This window comes from Carya illinoinensis, chromosome 16 (assembly GCF_018687715.1).
Source record: "Carya illinoinensis cultivar Pawnee chromosome 16, C.illinoinensisPawnee_v1, whole genome shotgun sequence".
NCBI lineage: Eukaryota > Viridiplantae > Streptophyta > Magnoliopsida > Fagales > Juglandaceae > Carya > Carya illinoinensis.
This window is the reverse complement of record NC_056767.1, coordinates 10,632,181-10,649,178: the sequence shown is the minus strand read 5'-3', so window position 1 is coordinate 10,649,178 and position 16,998 is coordinate 10,632,181. Positions and strand designations below refer to the sequence as shown.

The window sequence follows — 16,998 nt, the reverse complement described above, 5'->3', positions numbered from 1 at the left end:
TTTTACGTATTCTATTAATGTAATTGATTACGGTATTTTTTTAAAATAAAATAATTATTTTAATTAATCACATTAATAAAATATATAAAAATAATGATATGTAACAGAATTCTAATATTAAATATATATAAAAGTAATTTTCACATTTTTATCCATTTTTATTATTTTTCTTGTTTTATTTTATTTTTTATATAAAGAGTTTTGGTTTTAGAGCGTAGTACGTACACCTTGACCTCTTTGTTTAATGCATTTCATGATTAAAATAATAATAATAATAATAAGCAGACAGTGTCACTCATGACACGTCACACAGCACTCGTGGCCCCCTATAAATTTGAAGGCCAGGCCACTTATTTTACGCGTTATTTCTTAGTGTGGAGGCGGAGGGGCGGAGCAACGGTAGCGCTTTGTCTTAGCTCATCCGTCGCTGCTCATCTTAGTAGGTTCGAACTTCGCCGATCGCCTCTTTAGCCGCAGATTATCCCCCTCTAACGCGCTTCGTCTCTGTGTAGAGATGGACGAAGCAACATAAGCGATTCACCTTTGTCGATCCGACGGGCGTTAATCGTTTTGCAAGCTTCAACTCGAGTGATCGGCTCCTTAATTTTGAATTCATCTTTTCTAACTTCCCACTTCGGAACTGCGTTGTTCCTTAACCGCCGGACACCCTCTAACGCGCTTTGTCTTTTTGGTGAGATTAAAGGAAGAAGCAACAGGAACAGTTCATCTTTCCTCATCCGTCGCTATTCGTCTCGCAAGTTCCAACTCGATTGATCAGAACCTCAATTCTGATTTTATCTTATCTAACTTCCCAAGTTTCCCGTAATTCCTTAAAATTGAACTCAGATTTCGGTGTTATCTATCCCTCGTTTTTCCTTTCTTTTCCTTTTCCTTCTTTTTAGATACTCAGTAGGTTAGGATTCTTGTGTGAAGTAATCTTGTTAGAGTCTCAAGGGCATTTAATTTTATTTCCGAGTACTTTCTGATGGTGGGTAGAGTTGGGTTAAAGAATTATTCATTTAGTTTTTGATTTCTTGAATGCACACAAACACAGAGAGAGAGAGAGAGAGAGAGAGAGAATCTTAAGACTATATTTTCTTTTTAATTGAGAGGTGATTTAACTTTTTCTGATTGACTCATCTCTGCTTACTATTCTTGAATTTAACTATTCTCCCAGGTACTGCAAATTTCTGGTCTTAAACTATCCAGGTCGGGTGCTGTTAGCTATCAGCTGAAAAATTGTCTGGCTGATTAAAAATGTGAACTTGAGATCTTGAATCCAAATTCCATTCTTAAATTTTTTTTTTTGATAGGTAAACAAAACTTTATTACTCAAAGAATAGGCCTAGTCCAGTATATGCAAGAACAGCCCTAATTAAGCGGGCGCAAAGAGAGACATTCCATTCTTAAAAATTAGAGGAAATTATTGTTTCATTTTTGGGTTTTTTTGCTTTTCTTTTCTCTGTTACATCCGATATCCAAATGGACAGAGTCCATGGATTCCACATGCTTCTCGTTATTGAACTTTGAGGTTTACTTGCTTGCTGAAATTAAAAGAAAATATTTTCCCAGTTTTACAATACTCTTCTTCTTCTATCATCATCATCATCATCATGATTATTTTTATTTTCTGAATTGTAATTGGCAACTTGCTACTTGGGTGTTTGTCCACCCGATCTAATTAGTTATTTTCTTTGCCAGATTGACGAACCTTCTTTTGCAATCTACACTCCGAGATTTTGGTCGGAATTTTGTTTCCCATCCTTTTGGATTGTCTTACAATGTCTTCTCCAGCGGTTGCCTCTCGTGGAGATTTAAAATCAAATTGTACTGTTGAGGAGCTCTTTCTGTCTTTCGAGAAAATGATCTCTGGATCCCAGTTCCCAAGCAATGTGTTGCCTGATGTAAATCCTTTCCTGTACAGGCCCTCAAATCTACCTGGTAAGTGGTTTGTTGTTTTAGATCAACATATCTTGATAATATGTCAGCTATTGCCTATTGGTACTTTCGTATCCCACCCCCTTTTCTCGCCGACTATACGTCCCTCTGTTTAATGCCTCCTTGAACTCTGTCATCTATATATCTTTTTTGGTTAGGCTGAGGGATCACAAGCGTACACTGATATACATCCATAGTATATGTCTAGATAGTCATTTTTCATTCTTTGCTTCCAAACTTCCCATCATTTAGCCTGCAAAGATTACAGTCTTGGTATATTCTTATGTCGCCATTTTGGTTTCTCACTCTGAAAAAAATCTCAAGATAAATGATTGTATTGCGACGTCTATGCTAACTATACGTAGGGCTTGACTTTCGTTTCTTTCTTGATATGTAGTTAGTGGGATGTTAAGAGCTGTATGTTGGTCGTAAGGATGTACTTGTTGGAGAAGAAAATTTTCCAGCTATACTTAGTTAACGGAATAACCTTTGGTTGTAAGAGAAGAGGTTTAGTATTCTTATCTGTGCACATGCTCGATTTAGTGTACATCTATAAATCTGATTAATGTATTTCTGGCCGTTGATTTTATGTTTTGAACTATTATATTTACACCATGGTTTTAATTTGGCTGCAATAATGATCTTCAATTTAGTATGGCCCCATATCAAGCATTCCTTTAGATGAAGGACTACCACTTAAGTAGAGCATATTACTTTTCTTGAACATAGCACACTGCATAATACTAATAGTATACTGCTGCTTTTCTTTGGGAACATCGGTTTCATAAAAAATGCCGGGCCTGCTTGGCTCAATAATGAAAGAAGCTTATGAAGTTAGATGGTAATTGGATATATTCAGTTGGCTTTTGGCTTTTCTTCTGCTCTGAGGAGATCAATGACAAACTTGGGTTCTGGAAGACCAAAGAGCATGCTTGTGAAATTTTCTCAAACTCCATCATTACTGGTTTGAGAACTACTCTCGAATTTTATGAAGGCCAAGCTCCTCATGGGTGTAAAACTGATTGGCTGATGCATAAGTACAGGATATTGCAGAGAGAACCATGTGAAGGCAGTGAGGCAAAGGTATTCTATGAGAATCGGTTGGCACTGTGATGAATGTCTTTTTCTTTTCATCATTAACCAAACCTTCCATTCAACTGCCACTGTGGTTGGATAATGTGCAGGAAGCAAGCTTCCTATGCAGAGTCTTCCTTGGTGGTGAGCAAAGCCCAAACCATGAAATGGAACAGAAACTGGCTAGCACTGGTATTCAAAGTGAAAATTATGTTCACCCTGCTAAATCAGTTGCTGCTGAAAGTAGTATTGGACAAAGTTCCACAAACAAACCTCAGGTACGTCAAACTTATCTTCCTGGCCTTCATATCTGGCAGCTTGGGTTGGATATTGCGGCTTAATTAGTTGATGATAGACATCAATATTTATATATATATATATATATGACACTATTTAATGAGTAGCTAGTATTACATGAATTTAATGGGGATCTTTTTTATAGGTTTTAATTGGGTTTTTTTTTTTAATAATATTCTGAGTTCATGGCTTCTACATAGGGGCTTGGTGATTTCCCTTTTTGTCTTCATATCGTCATTGGTACATTTCTCAGACTACTCAAAACCACTACTACCAAATGCCTCAACCAATGAAGCAAATGAAATTATTGGTTAGCAATCATTCCTCGAAATTGGGGGAATTTCTGGATTTCTTATATCTGAATCATACTCATTTAAGCTGATTTTGTTTTGGGTTTGCTAAAAATTTATGCTATGCATGATTTTTTATTGCAAGGTGAGATGATTCCCTACTTGAGAACATAGGTCATTCTTTGATGTATAGAGAAGTCTCAAATAATATTATCTGTTGGTTATTACTGGGACTTCAGCAAAAGATATTACTCCTTTTGTTTCCATTTGTGGTGGTTGGTTTCTTCTTTTTGGGGTGGGTTGGGGGAGGTTCTCTCTGAATGTTGAAGCGTAACTACATTTTGTAGGTAGTTGAGGATGACAGCACGAGCAGATTGGCTTTGGCAGAGAGATTTCCAGAGCCTTGGCAAGAAAATCTGCCTGAAGTAGGTTACCTTTCTGAAGGTGATTACATGGAATTATTGGATCTTGATAATCCAGCATCACCTTCTTCAAGTTCAGAAAATTCCAGTTGCGTGACCATGTCATCAGGTGAATGTTTTGATTCATTGGCTTTGTTGCAAGACCTTGGAGATAGCCAGAAGGATGTAGGTTTGAAATTCGCTGTCTCTTCATCACTCAGACCAGAAGAGGGCATCGTGTTTCCACCCAGTTCAGGTCTGTCAATAATTTAACCAGTCTTCTGTTTCACATTATCTATTGGTGTCTTGATTATAATTGTTATTGTTATTATATTTCTCGAAATAAAAATGGACATAGGGTAATTCCTTTAAATATGGGATTATGGCGTTTATCATAGAGGATTTTATTGGTTATTTATATGCTCTACCTTAACCTTAGCAGTCACATGGTTTTCAGATTTGTGAGTTTTGATTTTGGTGAAACATCGCGCTTTGGAATGTGGCATAATTGCTTAGGCTATTTGATGTGTAGCAAGTATATTTCTTTTCTTTTCATTTCTTTTTTATAACTGGAAATTTCTTCTCTGTCGTGTGACCTTTAGATATCATTCTTGTTGTCTATGAAATATTTTAGGTCAAATTTTGTTGCCTTTTAGTCTTTGATGACACAGTTTTCTGGTTGGAACCTAAAGATCAAGTATGACCTTTAAAATTTAGTTAAGGACAAGTTTTCTTGGTATGCTCGAGAAACAAAATACATTCTTAGTTCTAATTTCCTCAACTTGTAGTTAAACCATAAAGCACGAATATGTCGAATTCATAATGTAGTACTGTTTGATAGCCTGAGGTTTAGGACTCTGGTCTTTCGCTAAATCCAAGTACTTGTCCACAGCAACTAGGCTTCCTGTGCCCTATTTGAGCCATTTCTTGTAGATCTCATTGGGATGTCAAGTGAGACAGATAAATGTGCTTTTGGTGAGATTGAGATTTCAAATCCTTTTTTTTTTTCAATGCATGCTAAGTAGGTGTGTGATCTATTGCAGTGTTACCATCTATTAGTTAGTGCTGAAATTCTTGTGTTTCTAGACAAGTTTCTTGTCACAATTAACATCCATGCTTACACTAACCCCTAAGGCTTGGAGTGGTAAGGCCTTTGGCTTGGTGGTATGCTCCCTCCAGGTCTAAGGTTCGAATCTTCTTGGGAACAAACAATTCCTAGGGGCCATCGAACTGGTGGATTTTTCCCTTAAATTACCTAAGATGCACTTGCGAAAAACTCATTGCCGAGGGCCTCTGCACCCAAAGAATTAGTCTGAACGCTGCTCTCAGACGCCCGGTGCCAATAAAAAAGTCCATGCTTACACCTGTGTTTTTGTGAAGTTTTCTTCCATTTCTGTAAACACAGAATCCTCCTACCCTCAATTTATGCTGCTGTTCTCTCTAACAATTTTGGTGGGCATATACATTGGTTAATTTTTTTTATGTTTGCTCTGTAGGATCTCTTGTTACTGGTGGAAGAAACATGTTGGCACCTGAAGAAATCCTCAATACTGATTGTTTTAGTCCTGAATCAGCAGCATGCAATCAAGTCATAGATAACATTTTCAATCATACCGGAAAAAATCAGAAGACAAATTTTGGGAATGAAGGTCCATCATCAAATTCTCGCGATGTGGCCGCATCACTGAATTGCAATATAGAAGCTCCAGAAGGGGAAAACAGGGCTGCTGTTGACAGAAAGAGAAATTTTATGAAGTATCTGTGCTTTATGGCATTCTAGATCTTCCTAGAGGCAATACAGATAGCATTTGTGTATAACCCATTTCAGCAGGAGGTAAATGGATCGAGATTCCCTCAAGTTCTGGCCTCAAGTGAGGGAGAGAACTTTAGGGAATCTTTTTCCGAAGTAAATTTATGTATTTTTTAGCAGTATGTCCAACATCAGCAAGGTCATTGGCCAGGAAGTCTATTCTAGCAAGGTTGTGGCAACTATGTATACCAGGTTAGAGCAAAGGTATACAGATTTAGGTGGCATTTTATACTGAGGCAGGAATAGGAGACTAATTTTAAGGAAAACCAAAGGTAGGAAACTGGTTTTCTCATCCTATCTTCTAGGAGAAGAATGGAGCTCTTTCTGCCGGTTCTTGTTTGTTGTGAGCTACTTGTATTTCTTCCGAACTTGTGTATTTTTCTTCTTTTCTTTTGGACGAATGCTTTTGTAGTACTTGATTATTGCTCTATTAAGCAGTGGATAAAAACTTCTTGTGCATTCTTTCTGCTTTACGTTCTCCTTCAGAAATGGCCAACCTAAGGAAAGACAACCAGACACACTGAAAATTGATCTGACAACTCATTTACAACTCTATATTAAATGAAGGCTAATTTAGTACAAAAATGGATTTCATTTTGATTGAAGTGGCATGTTTGTATTGGTTGATTGTGAAATGAATTGTAAAAGAGTTACAGGTCTATCATTACTCGGGATAGAAAAGGATAGAAAAGTTGAAAGTAAACATGAAATTGGTACGGTTTGGATAGTGAGTTGAAATAAGAGTTGAAAATTGAATAAAATATTATTAAAATATTATTTTTTTAATATTATTATTATTTTAAGATTTAAAAAAATTAAATTATTTATTATATTTTGTGTGAGAATTTGAAAATTTATAATGATAAAAAAAAATAAAATATTTCTTATATCCAAACCAAATGGTACATTTATTTAGGGCTTTATTTTTTTCTTTTTAACTGCACTTATAATTATATTCATAGACATCTGGAAGGAGTTTGTATTCCCATTGCTTCTGCTAAATGGCTGCAGTGAGAATGGTCTCGGCTATTGGCTTACCTACCCAAGTTACCAATAAATTTGAACATCTGTTGAGGAAGAATTTTACTTATCATCCTCTCTACTACACACGAATATGTAATTTGTTATTTTTATATTTCTATTTAAACACATTGATGTATAAATATATTTGTTTAAATAAATAAATAAAAATTACAAATTATATGTTAGTGTGTGGTGTGAGGATGATAAATAACATTTTTCTTTATCGAGAGCTGAGAAAAAAAAAATGTAGTTGTTTTTAGTAGGTACTTCACTTTTTTTTTTTTTTGTTATATACTAGAGAAGTGCTATAGATACAAAAGAATTAAATAAAAATAAATCTACAAAGTGACATAACTTCATGTGATTCGTTAGATTTACTTATGATAAAAGTAACTTTACAATCTAACGTACCACATGAAATCATGTCATTTTGTGAGTTTACTTTTTCATAATCTCTTTTTGGTTAAAGTATTTCTTTATAAGAAAATGTTAAATGTATTTAAGAAAAACTTATAAAAAACTTATTTCTTCACATGTGATCAGTTGTCGATATACTGAAAATCATGAAATTTTAATTTCGAAAAAAACTAACAAAATAAATATTGTAAGTAAAAGTGTTAATAAAAATATAAGTACATGTAACACTACTCTTATCTATATAACAACAGTATATTCTAAGAATGAATTTATGTCCAAAGCAATGAACTTATGGGTGCTATGGTAAATGAGATCCAATTAATATGAAATTTGATATACGTTTTGAGTATGAAGTAATTACACAAATTCAATGGTGGTACTGCCCAAAAATTGATCATACTAATTGTTACCAAGCGGTAGAGCTACTAGCCTGTTATGGACTGCTGCTTCTTACCTCTCTCTCTCTCTCTCTCTCTCTCTCTCTCTCTCTCTCTCTCCACCTAAAGCCTAACTCCAATGTGAGGCTTCAAACCTTTAACATTAGTTAGTCTGGATTGAACCAAGTTGCATACCTGGTGACAAGCATCAAAATTGCTACTTTGCTACCTTACGACCTGTTTTATCCAATTGGTTTTTTCCTTATTAAAAGTATCATGTCCTCGTCCACTAACAAGTGTGGTGAGAATAATATCAGGAGTTAGTTCAACTTAGTTGGCAACCCTTTATGCCCAGAAAATAAAAATAGTTGGCTATTATCCTTTTTGTTTTAACAGAAATGATATTTACAGTTATGGATTACGCAAACGCCATTTAATTCTTTTGAAAAAAGTTAATAAATATAAGATTTACATGAAAAAATTAATTTTTAAATAATAAACCTACTCTTTTTTAAAATGAGTACAGAGTGTTTGCATAACCCATGACTGTATCTAGAATTACTATTTTTTTTAAAATCTTCATTTTAAGTAATTTTGCTACGGTCCCTCAGTTTGGAGTTTGTTCTGTATGAATTATTTGAATTCTCATATAGAGTTTTTTACCTTACTTAATATTTAAAGTAAGACAGAAATAGACACATAAAGTGAATCTCACAATATTTATAGCTAGACTAAACAAATTCTTGAATAATATTAAATACTTAATAAATATTATAAGATCTTCTTCATATCTCTATCTCTTTTGAGTTGGATGACCACCTTTTATATATGTAATTTACGAGAGTGCCCTCCTCTTGATGGTGTTGTAGGATTAGTTTACATGGTAGAGTATTCTTATGACAATACTCTATTATTATTTATTATTTTTCATTATTTTTTACTATAATTTACTACTATTTAATATTTTATCATTACTTTTTTATTATTCACAGAATATCTGAGATCACCTCACTATTTAAATGCAACTGTAGTCTGATGGTACTTATTTTATATTTTTTAATAATAAATAAATGTAATAATTTTTTTTGCTGAATATTAGTTCAAGTGGTCTGAATATAAATATGTAAGATTTCCCATTCTTGCGTAATATTATTGCAAGGGCCAAACAACTTTTAGTACCAACGAAAATTCAGCGAGAGTGGCCCTTGTAGTTAGTGGTGTCTATCTTGTCCCCTTTGTTTTAGGTACCATCCCCATAACCAAACACCCATAATAAAAGTTGATGTTTTTTTTCTTGTTTTGCAAACACAAACATTGTGTTTTCGCATCACATTTTAATTCAAGGCAACAAAGGGTGCCTATTATCAAGGGTCGGATAAGATAAAAGAAAGGCCCACAGAAACCAGGACAGAGTCGTGAAAAGTCAGAGGTAGGTGATATGTCCCAGTCCCATGGGCCATGGGCCATGACCATCTTGTTATCTTACTGTTGTATCGTGCTAGAATATATGTAAGTCTTGATAACTATGTCACGTTTGAACGTTAAAATGATTTTAAATTATTTAAATTAATTATTTATAAATTAATTTTATATAAAATTGTGAATTGTATAATTGTCTTGTAATAGATTTGAAAAATAGTAAGATCTATTATTAAAAAATTATTATTTTTTATGTAAATTCTATATTTTATTTATTTATTTCAAAGTGATTACGCGACAGTTACACAATTCATTATTGTAAATATTTTTTCTCATATTTGAATGTATAAAATAGATTGAGATATGTGTTTAAATATATGTAATAGGTTGAGACAAGTTTAACTTTTATAAAAAGTTGAAAAACCAGTAATTCTTATCATTTATTGATTTAAGATATTTCTTGTTGCATATATATATATATATTTTATCTTAAATCATTTTATCTTTGATCATTTGGCTGATATTTTGTATTTTATTCAACTTTTTATTTGAGTGATTGACATATGCAGCCATTTAAAATGTCTTATATCGATGAGTATGATTGAAAATGATAAAATAAAAAATGAGAGTAGCATTGTATTTTCTCAATCGCTTTGACTTTAAAATCTATATTTTTAATAGTGATTTCTTTTTCAAAAGACTTACACCGAACTTGCATACCTAACATTACTTTTCATTCTAATGTGACACTCCATCGTTGTTACGTTAGATTAGGACTTGTTTGTAGACTATTTCAAAATTTTATGAATAATAATAAAATAGTTTGAGTTATGATATTTTATTAAATTTTAAAAAATAAGAAAGAGAAAATTAAATAAATATATTATTAAGTTAAAGTGTAGTTTGAAAATAATTTTTTTAATATTATTTTTATTTTGAAATTTAAAAATTTTGTAATATTTTTTTGTATTTTGTTCGGAAGTTTAATAAAGTTATATTGATTTTTTTATTTAAATAATGATTACGAAATAATCAAATGAAAAATTTAAAAACTTGAAATTGAAAAATGTTTTGTCTTTGAGCAATTTTTAGAATATACACTACACTCTTATCTTATTTTCATCCTATTATGTAGGATGTGGCATATTCATAATCATTAAGTGATAAAAAAAATATGTAATAAATAATTATTTAATAATAATAAATGTGTCTCATCTTACTTAATGTGATCTAAGTAGAAATGTAATACAGTGTATAGAATTTTTTAAATTCATAATTCTCCCCTAAAGGTTATAGTACCAAAGTTGCTTTTTAAACTTTCGTGATAACATTACTTACACCTCTAAATGCAACATGTCACCTTTTTTCTTGCAATCCTATATCTCTAAAACCAACAGGACTTGACAAAAATATGATAATTCGAATTAGAGTCAGAGTCGGTGTTGGAGATGGCATCAGACCACTCTAATATATGTACTTTTTTATATATTAATTATATATAACTTGAATTTATATAGTTAGTTAAATTCAATAATATATTAGTAAGTATAATGAGCTAATTATTACAAAATAATATATTTATACTATAATATAAATAGACAAAATTGATTAATAATAGTTTAATATATATAAACATCATACTATGACTACCATGTAACACTAAAGTATAACACGTAATAATAATGTATAAACACTAATGTATAATAACAGGTAATACTAATATATAAATACTAATCTATAAATTTATAATAACATGTTATACTAATCAAGTATAATAACATGGAATAGTAATGTATAATAACACTGGTGTAATAATATATAATACCAAATCTAGTTTATAATTGAGGGGAGGTCTTCTAACTTAGTGGGAGAAACTCTAGCTTCTCTCTAAACTGAGTTGAGAAGTGTTGTCTTACTTAAGGTAAGGGTGTCTTCTAGTCTGTGTTTTGCTCAGATTGAGAGGGAAGGAGATGTCTTCAGCACTCCTTGAACAATGGGGCAAGTTTCGACTTACTAAGGCTGAACAGGTGGGGATACAAGTTGAATTCACAGCAGAGGAAATGATTTCAAAAAGAGGCAGAATGTGCCTCCTGGGACTTATCATGGTGGATAAGCAAATAAACAAAGAGGCTTTCCAAGATACAATGATGAAAATATGGAAGCCAAAAGGGGTGGTTCTCTTCAAAACTGTCGAGGATAACCTGTTCTTAATAGAATTCAACAATGCTCATGACATGAACAAGGTCAAACAAGGGAAGCCATGGATCTTTGATCCTAACTTAGTTTGCCTCAAGGAGTATGATTGGATGATGGCTCCCAAAGATATAGTCTTTGACTCAAAAACAATGTGGATCCAGCTCCACAATATCCCACTAGGTGGAATGACTAGGCATGTTGGTTTAAAAATAGGGAGTAGTGTGGGGGAGGTAGTGAGTGTGGATGTGGATGAGGAAGGGATTGGTTGGGGCCCTTATTTGCGTGTTCAGGTTAATATTAATATCACACAACCTCTCATGCGAGGCATTATCAGTTCCTTCAATGGGAGCAAGGTCTGGGTTGCCTTACAATATGAAAGGCTCCCAAATTTCTGCTTCTATTGTGGTATAATTAAGCATGGCACTGCTGGGTGCCCTGAACCTACTGCAACCAGGTCATTGCATGGCAAATATAAATCTCAAAACCAACCAGAAAGAAGGTACCAAGCTGAAGTCGGTTGACAAGGATGTACATGGCCATAGCCAAGAACGCTACCCAGCAAAAAAGGTTGATGATGATGACGTGGAAACATCGACCAACCACAAAGGAAAGCAACCTGACACGCCTGTAGCTGTTGCAGAGTCACAGGAAGGAACAACTCTTCAAAGGACAGACCATGCTCCTGTCAAGTCTGGCTGCAGGAAGGACAGACTAGGGGAAAGGTCAGGTATGGCCCCAATTACTTTATTTGAGGCTCTTTCTAGGGAATGGAACAACACTAGACTAAGTGCAGGGGGATCCTTAGATGCCAACTCACCGCAGACCCTCGGTCTAAACCCTCGGTCTAAAGGACCTAACTTTTGACCAGGGTGAACAAAAATCTCATGATCTGAGGGGTATTAGAGACAAGGGGTTTGAGCAAGCAAAAGGGGTTGGTAAAGGCACTGGTAAACAAAATAGAGGGGAAGTAAGGAACCAAGAACATATCCTCAAGGAGGCTGACATCAATGTACCCCTAAAAGAACAATCTAGGAAATGGAAGAGGAGGGCACGAGATATAAGTCTGATGGACCATGACACCTTACTGGACATAGGAGAGGGTGCAAATGAATTAGACACCATTGGCACTCAGACTAGGGGCAGAACTAAAAGAAAGGGAATTACTAAGGAATCAGCCAAGAAAAGAGGGAAAGTAACACTGCAGCATGAAGAGAGATGTACCAAAGGCATGGCAGAGGCTGACTTTCAGCCTTGCAAATTTAGATGAGTATCATAAGCTGGGACTGCCGAGGGCTTGAAAACCCTCAGACAGTTAGGATCCTTAACAGGTTTGTTAAGGATAAGTGTCCCAATTTGGCCTTTCTTATGGAAACCAAATGTTCCAAGGTTAGAATTGAGACTGTTAGAAGATGTATTAAATTTAATAGTTGCTTAGTTGTGGACAGTAAAGGAAGTAGTGGAGGCTTGGCCATGATAAGGAAGGATGATATTGAGGTTCAACTTTTCAACTTCTCTAGATGGCATATCAGTGTTTTTGTTAAAACTAATGCTAATGAAACCCCATGGATGCTAACTGGCATTTATGGTCATCCAATGACATCTAAGAGGGCACAGAGCTAGGCCCTTCTAAAAGTTCTGAAACCAACAGCCCCTACAGCATGGATGTGTATAGGTGATTTCAATGAAATCACTAGTCAAAGTGAGAAAATGGGAGCTTTAACCAGACCCTACAAGCAGTTAGAGGCCTTTCGTGAGGCCATTGAATTTTGTGATCTAACTGGTCTTAATACAAAGGGTCTGAAATTTACATGGTCAAACAAAAGGAGTGGAAGGGGATTCACAAAGGAAAGACTTGATATGGGGCTTGCTAATGAAGAATGAAATATGAGGTTTCATAATGCAACATGTATGGTACTTCCTACAATAAAATCAGATCACTCCCCTCTAGTAGTATCATTAGTCAGCATGTTATTGGAAAGTAGCAAGAACTTCTCAAGATTCAGATTTGAAGCTGCCTGGACCTTGAAGACAGAATGCACTGGTGTTATTCAAGCTGCATGGTCAAAGGCAACAGGGGGCAATGGTGCTAGCTCAATAATCAGTAGCAAACTGGCCAACTGCTCCAAAGCTCTGAAGCATTGGAATTCAACCCGAAGGAAAGAAGAGTAGGGCTCACTCAGGCAGAAGATGAAGAGAATTGTTGACCTACAAGATGCTGACACAGGCAACCATGGCCGAACAATCAAACAGCTGCAGGAAGAAGTGGAACAAGCTCTGAATGAAGAGGAACAAAAATGGAAACAAACAAGAATAAGAGGTAAAGCTGGTTATATGGCACTTAAGCTATATATGAGTAAAGCCTATGATCGAGTAGAGTGGGGCTTCCTAAAAGCTATTATGGTAAAGATGGGTTTCAATCAAAGGTTGGTTGGCTTAGTCATGACCTGCATCCCTCAGTCTCATATTCCATTCTAGTTAATGGAGAGGCCATCATTTCCTTTAATCCCTCAAGAGGAATTAGACAAGGAGACTCCCTCTCTCCTTATCTTTTTATCATAGTTGCAGGAGCCTTTTCCTGCCTCTTGAATCAAGCTGAATTGAAGGGCAGTATCTCAAGCATACCAATTGGAGCTGGGTCTATTCGTGTTAACCATCTGTTTTTTGCAGATGATAGTTTGCTTTTTTGCAAGGCCAACTCTTTGGAGTGGAGCAGGATGCTGTACATACTGGAGGTCTATGAGAAGGCCTCGAGGCAGGTGATAAACAAAGATAAAACCAGCATCTTTTTTAGTAGCAACACTCTTACTGAGATCCAAAACAACATCCTTAACATCTCAGGAGTTAAAGCATCTGGCTCTTTTGAAAAATATCTTGGCCTACCTACTGTTCTGGGCAAATCCAAAGGGGCAGCTTTTCATTCTCTTATTGATAGGACATGGCAAAGGATTACAAACTGGAAGACTAAATTTCTGTCAGCGGCAGGGAAAGAATTACTCATGAAGGCTGTCCTACAAGCCATCCCAACATACACTATGGGCATCTTCATGCTCCCAGTGTCAATATCCAAGAGAATTAACCAACTGTTGAGGAAGTTTTGGTGGGGTTTTGAGGAAGACCATACTAAGGTTCAGTGGGTAAAGTGGGATCAATTGAGCCTGGGAAAGGAGAAGGGTGGTCTCGGCTTCAGGGATATCAAGAGCTTCAATCTTGCCATGTTGGCAAAACAAAGCTGGCGCCTACTCCAATATCCAAGCTCACTGCTAGCTCAGATTCTCAAGCAAAAGTATTTTCCCAATGGGGCACTATTGGACTCAAAGCTGGGCAGCAGGCCATCCTATGCATGGAAGAGCATCCAAAATGGCCTACATCTCTTAAAGGAAGGACTGGTGTGGAGAATTGGTAATGGGAAACGGGTAAACATATGGGAAGACAAGTGGATCCCTCAACCTCATACATACAAGGTATCGTCCATCAAGCCTGAGGAAACAACACTTTCATTAGTAGCAGACCTTATTGATCCAGATATGAAGCAATGGAAGGAGCCAATTCTACACAGTCTGTTATCTACAAATGAGGTAGACGTCATCAAGTCTATTCCAATTAGCATTGGTGGGAGGGATGACCAACTAGTGTGGAATGACACTAAAAACAGTAAGTTCTCTGTTAGTAGTGCCTACCACCTAGATAGAGAGATGGAGTCTAGACTAAAGGGGGGATTCTCACACCTTGATCCCCTTTCTAGTGTTTGGAAAACCTTATGGAAGCTACCAACTACACTAGCAGTCAGAATGTTCGTATGGAAAACATGTAGTGAGGCTTTACCCACCATGACAAACTTGATGAGAAGACACATTGTCACAGAAAATTACTGCCCAATATGCAAACTAGAGTGTGAAACAACTGAGCATGCCCTTTGGAGCTGTGAGGCTGCTAAGGATGTGTGGAGTCAGGGCAGCAAAAAAATCTAAAAAATGAGTCTAAACTGTGTATTCTTTAAGGAAAGCTGGGGCCTTCTTAGTCACCATCTACAAGGGGAAGAGCTAATGGAAGTGGCAGTAATATGTCGACTACTATGGATCAGAAGAAATGAATTCATTCATGGGAAATGTTTCATGCACCCAAATCAGATTCTAAGCAAAGCTTTTGGTGAAATAGAGGCTTACAAATCCAGCCAAGACCACCAAGGCTCTTGTCCAACCAGTCATAATGAGGGGTCAGATCGTGTCTGGCTCAAACCTCCTGCAAGTTACTATAAGTTGAACTGGGATGCAGCCCTTAATTCTGCTCAGGGACTAGTGGGAATTGGTGCCATTTTGAGAGATAATCTAGAAAGAAGCATCGGTACTCTTCAGGCCAGGAGGGAGCTGAATTTGAATCTATTCAGTGGGGAAGCTTATGCCTTGATGATGAGTGTCGTTTTTTGTAAGGAAATTGGTGTTTCTAATCTGGTAGTCGAGGGAGATGCACTACAAGTCATCTGGCTTCTTAATGGCAGTTCTCTCAACTGTAGTTGTGGTGGATTGATAGTGGAAGACGCCAAGAGGGAGCTGAACAACTTTGCTAACTGGTCAGCAGTTCACACTAAGAGGGAAGGCAACAAAGCAGCCCATGCTTTAGCCAGAAATGCCCTCACACTTTCTGAAGATTTGTTAGAACTTGAACTTACGCCAATTTGTATTCAACAGATTGTAACAAGTGAAATGTCTGTAATGTCTTGTTAAGGAAATGAATTGTTTCTTTTTAAAAAAAAAAAAAAAAGCTAGTTTATAATTAAGTAAGAAATAAGTTAGAAACTAAAATAATAATATGTAAAACTTTAAGTTTAGTATAATAACATTTAATTAAACACTATAGTACAAGTCTATAATAAGAATAAGTTAGGTATTAATATAAAATATTAGAATGAGTGAATAACATGTAATAGTATGGTATAATAAGATGTAATTAGACACTAGATAAATAATAATTGTTAATAATCAATACTAACAATTAAACCTAGTGTTTTAATTTGGTGTTTAAGCTTAGTAAATCAGTAATTGTTAATTTTTAATGATTGAATAAAAACAATTAATTTAGTGTTTAAAAGAACTAGAAAAAATATGTTTTTTAAATAAAAGAAATTAGGCTTTAAACATAAATTAAATTTAGGGTTTCAATTTGGGGTTTGGATAAAAAAAAAAAAGAGGGTTTAAAAAACATAAAGAAGAAGAAGAAGAAGCCCAAAACCACGTACAACCAAGCCCAAAGGGTGACCTAGCCTATTTCAGTCGAAACGACGTCGTTTTGGTTATATAAAATAGCCTTGTTTCAGTTGTAGATTTAGTGTTTTAGCCCATTAAATAAAATGGTGTTGGCGTTGTTTTTTCCACCAAAATGGCGTCATTTTGTACCCTTGCAACCTTAAACCCTCACCTCGGATTGCTTGAAAGTTCAATTTCACCTCTCTCTCTCTCTCTCTCTCTCTCTCTCTCTCTCTCTCTCTCTCTCTCTCTCTCTCTCTCTCTCTCTTCCTTAGTCTTCATTTTGCTCCTGCCCATCTCTCATTCACTCACTAGCCGCCACTGCGCCCTAGCCATTGGATCCACCTAGTCTAGTTGCTCTTCACCAGTCCTTCTCTCCGATCTATATGTAATTTTTTGATTTAATCTATGTCACTCTCGATCTTCATCTCTTTATCTCGATTCTTGTTTAATTTGAGTATTATTTGTTGGTTTTAGGCAATGGAGGTGGATTTGGGTTTGTTTATGATTAGTTTT

General features: G+C 35.4%; 2 protein-coding genes across 5 annotated transcripts; both read left to right on the top strand.

Moving 5' to 3' along the window:
- Nucleotides 1–328: 328 nt before the first annotated feature.
- On the top strand, nt 329–6,269 carry LOC122298693 (NAC domain-containing protein 79-like). 4 transcript variants are annotated; one of them, XM_043108555.1, is made up of 6 exons: nt 329–443; nt 1,702–1,941; nt 2,798–3,021; nt 3,123–3,290; nt 3,947–4,256; nt 5,497–6,269. In XM_043108555.1, exons 2-6 carry the CDS (start codon nt 1,782–1,784, stop codon nt 5,778–5,780), a joined length of 1,146 nt encoding a protein of 381 aa, XP_042964489.1. In that variant the 5' UTR covers nt 329–443; nt 1,702–1,781; the 3' UTR covers nt 5,781–6,269. The 4 variants fall into 4 exon arrangements, with proteins under 4 accessions (XP_042964489.1, XP_042964488.1, XP_042964487.1 ...); XM_043108554.1 differs by having other exon boundaries at nt 360–443; nt 513–1,941; XM_043108553.1 differs by having other exon boundaries at nt 361–822.
- A 7,160-nt stretch (nt 6,270–13,429) lies between these two features.
- On the top strand, nt 13,430–15,963 carry LOC122298800. The gene is made up of 3 exons (XM_043108654.1): nt 13,430–13,559; nt 13,718–15,180; nt 15,370–15,963. The coding sequence occupies exons 1-3, from the start codon at nt 13,430–13,432 to the stop codon at nt 15,961–15,963; spliced, it is 2,187 nt and encodes a 728-aa protein (XP_042964588.1).
- Nucleotides 15,964–16,998: the final 1,035 nt, after the last annotated feature.